Here is a 3,323-nt window from a genome sequence, read left to right on the forward strand (position 1 = left end):
TTCAGTCAAGTGGATGTGATGACGGCGGCGGCGGATGACGCATTAATCGCGCGACACAACAAAACGATGATGAAATTCGTTGCCAACGCTTTTAAAAATCGATTTTTATCGATTTTATCGATTCGTTGTTGCAGCCCTAGTTTTTATGATAAAAGTTTAATTATCTTTAAATATAATGATTGATGGACCTAAAGGATCATAACCTTTCATTTTATGAGCTTTTTCTGTAAAAACTGTATTACTAATTTAAAATCTCCTGTGACAGTTCTGGGTGAAGATAAGGAGACATCCAGCAGGTTTTAACCCAAACGATGAACCAGACTGAATTATTATTGCCCAACCTATTTATAATATCCTTTTATCAACAGCAGAACTCACTTTTAAACAACTTAATAGCTCCTTAAATATAAAAACAAAGACCCACTTTACAATAGGAAACTTTTTTTTTGTATTGTAGAGATTCAAGGGCCAAAAGCTGCCTTTTTTGTTACAAATTCACCTATTCCTTAAGTTGTAAGGAATAGATGAGACATAAGGCCAGAACACACCGAATCCGATTTTGCGTGCAATCCGACAGAAAATCTTGTCAGCAAAGTCGTTCTGTTTAGCGCTCATTGAATGTCAATGGGGATGATCACCACCTGATTTTCTGCAGCTCTGACTGAGATAGAACCCAGGTCTATTTTAGTCAGACTACGCAGCAACTCAATGGATCCGACAGGAAGAGAGGCACGGTTTCAAAGTAAAACACATCCGGTTTTGGGGAATCACAAAATAAAACCTGGTATATAAAAGCTGGACAATAAGCGGGACAATGAATGAATGAATGAATGAATGAATGAATGAATGAGACGGAAAGAAAACGGATAAAATATGAATCCGTTTGGGTCCTCGCAAAATCGTCCCACGGTGTTTATCGTTTCTTTAGATGTAGACCTCATTATGTTTTCAATATATGAACATTCTCTATCTCTTCTAGTTTGAGGAGCTGCACAAAATTCTTTAAGTGGAGCTTTATTTTAAAGAATGTTTTTTATTATTATCATTGTTTTTTTAAATAACTTTACATAATCTGTCCAAATCAAATGTGGGAAATGGTTTTAATCTGTGTATAGCACATAGAGAGGAGTGAAAAACAATCTGCCCTCCTCAGTCGGGGCCTCTCCAGTTAATGTGTACAATTTAAAAATTGTACACAAGCTGTGTGTTTAGGCCTTTAAGCCCATTTTGTTGTGTTAACAGTTTAATTATCTCTTCATGTCGAGATAATGGGACCTCCAGCTTTCAGCAGCTCAAAATACGAAGGACATACTTTCATAAATCGTTGTCTTCAAGTCGAGAGAAAACCTCCAGCTTGTTTTTTTAAGAAAAGATTTTTCATTTAATAGTTTACAAAGCTAGTGACACTTTAAGCCTCTTTTGATGCTAAATACTTAAACAGATTTATCATCTCTTCATATATAGATAAAACTTGAGATTTGATTGCTTGTGACACCTTTTATCATCTGTGCCTGTTTTTTTTTTATCGCTTTTAACGACCTTTACTTTCAAAGCTCCTTCCATCAGAGATTCTATTTTATAAACAGTCAAACCATCAGATATCCTGTAGTGTTTAACAGCGAGTAAAATGTTTTTACTTGAAGTGTCATCATCATTGCCAGACTTCTTCTTTTCCTCCATGTAGCCGTGACTGAGCAGCTTGGACATGCTGACCGGAGGAGCCTTCTTATCGTAGGATCTGAGGAGGAGAAGGTCACGCTGTAAAACCTCTCATCTGACACATCTATGTTGGTGAAGATTAAACTATTTCTTACATTCTCTTATACTTGTTGGTCAGGGACAGACCCTCCATCTCATCGGCTGCATCATTTGGAGACATCTGCAGATTGGAGAATTAACCAGATTTAAATCTGTTAAAGCAGCAATAACATGGCTGGGATCCAGCAGGGAGACACAGAACACATGAATAAATGAGCTGCTGGGGGACAGGAAGCCGAGCAAAGGAGGAAACAAGGAAAACCTAAGGAGGAAATTGTCATGCAATGAAAAAATAAAACAAAATCCAATATGATCACAACAAACAGAAGGGAATCCACAGAAAACATTTTAAAATGAAGCTCAATTACAAAACCAAATATCAGCTTTGATCTGATGGATTTTAGTTTGGAAACTCAGAGATCTGCAAAAGTATTCACACCCTTAAGCCCCTGTCACACCTTCACGATTTATCAGACGTATTCCTGACGTCAAAGAATCTTCTAAAACGCTGGCATACGCTGAACTTTCTATTTATTTTTTAAAATTTTCGGCGTATACATACAGTATTCATAACGAGTCCAGAGAGTATGTCCAACAACAGCCTAACTTTTGCATAACGCTTGGCAGAGTAATGTCCATGAAATCTCACTAGCCAGTATCCTGAGGGGGCAACTAGGCGCCCAGAGGCGCCCGGACTGCAAAAAAAGATTTCTTTGATCGCAGTATTAACCTAGCTGCCAAAAAAAAAAAAAGAATGAATAAATAAATAAATAAAAAAGAAAGAAGGTTTGTAGTCACAGGAGATTCAGCGTCATGTCTGTTAGGAAGTTTGTTGGTCTTGGCATGAATGCAGGGAGGATCCATCACACTCACTTTCATGCTCAGCCTATGATGAGGATGCAGTCTGGAGGATTACAGATAAAATCCTCCTGTGAACCCCCTTTTAAACCAAAGCGCTGCCAATACGACATACAGCAGCTCTAAGATAGAAACATGTTCATCGGTTCTCTAGAACACGTCAAATACATTGATACGCATTGGAGATAATATCTTAATAAGTTACGAATAAGTTAAGGCCAATTTATGCTTCTGACGCATAGCCTGTGCAACCGTCAAATCTGTCTGCGTGCCCCAAAAAAATCCTGACTATGTGTCGGACGGTCAAAAACCCACGCAGACCTCAAGCTGAAGTGCGCAGACAAAAAGCAGCTGTCATTGATCCTTGCTATGCCTTTCCGGCTGTCTATGTGGTCGTCCTTCTCGATCCGGTGCCGGGGCGTGCCATTTTTAAAAACCGAGGAGCAACTACAATGGACAACTAAGACGAAAGGTTAATCGAGGAGGTTCATAGGTACAACCACTTGAACGATGCCGCAGACAAATCATATAGAGATGCCAAGGTCTCTGCCAAAATGAAGTTCTCGTGACCATCCGCCGAAGTTCTCACGACTTCTTGAATAGGCTCACTCTTGCGCTTTGGCGGGAAACTGCTAGCCTGACGTAGTCCTACTCAATTCTAGTCAGAATAGGAGTCTGATACTGCTCCATAGAGCTGTGATTATGGG

The 3,323-nt window shown here is 39.2% G+C and overlaps 1 protein-coding gene across 2 annotated transcripts in view; it reads right to left on the bottom strand.

Moving 5' to 3' along the window:
• Positions 1 to 3,323, bottom strand: part of LOC107082825 (uncharacterized protein C7orf57 homolog) — a 14,505-nt gene that overhangs the window by 655 nt on the left and 10,527 nt on the right. For both annotated transcript variants that reach the window (XM_015371702.1, XM_015371701.1), the window contains exons 6-7: positions 1,815 to 1,879; positions 1,638 to 1,738 (exon numbers count right to left, since the gene is read on the bottom strand). In XM_015371702.1, coding sequence (XP_015227188.1) covers positions 1,638 to 1,738; positions 1,815 to 1,879 — 166 coding nt within the window. The remainder of the gene's footprint in view (positions 1 to 1,637; positions 1,739 to 1,814; positions 1,880 to 3,323) is intronic.

This window comes from Cyprinodon variegatus, unplaced genomic scaffold (genome assembly GCF_000732505.1).
Source record: "Cyprinodon variegatus isolate N-32 unplaced genomic scaffold, C_variegatus-1.0 Scaffold63, whole genome shotgun sequence".
Taxonomy (NCBI): Eukaryota; Metazoa; Chordata; class Actinopteri; order Cyprinodontiformes; family Cyprinodontidae; genus Cyprinodon; species Cyprinodon variegatus.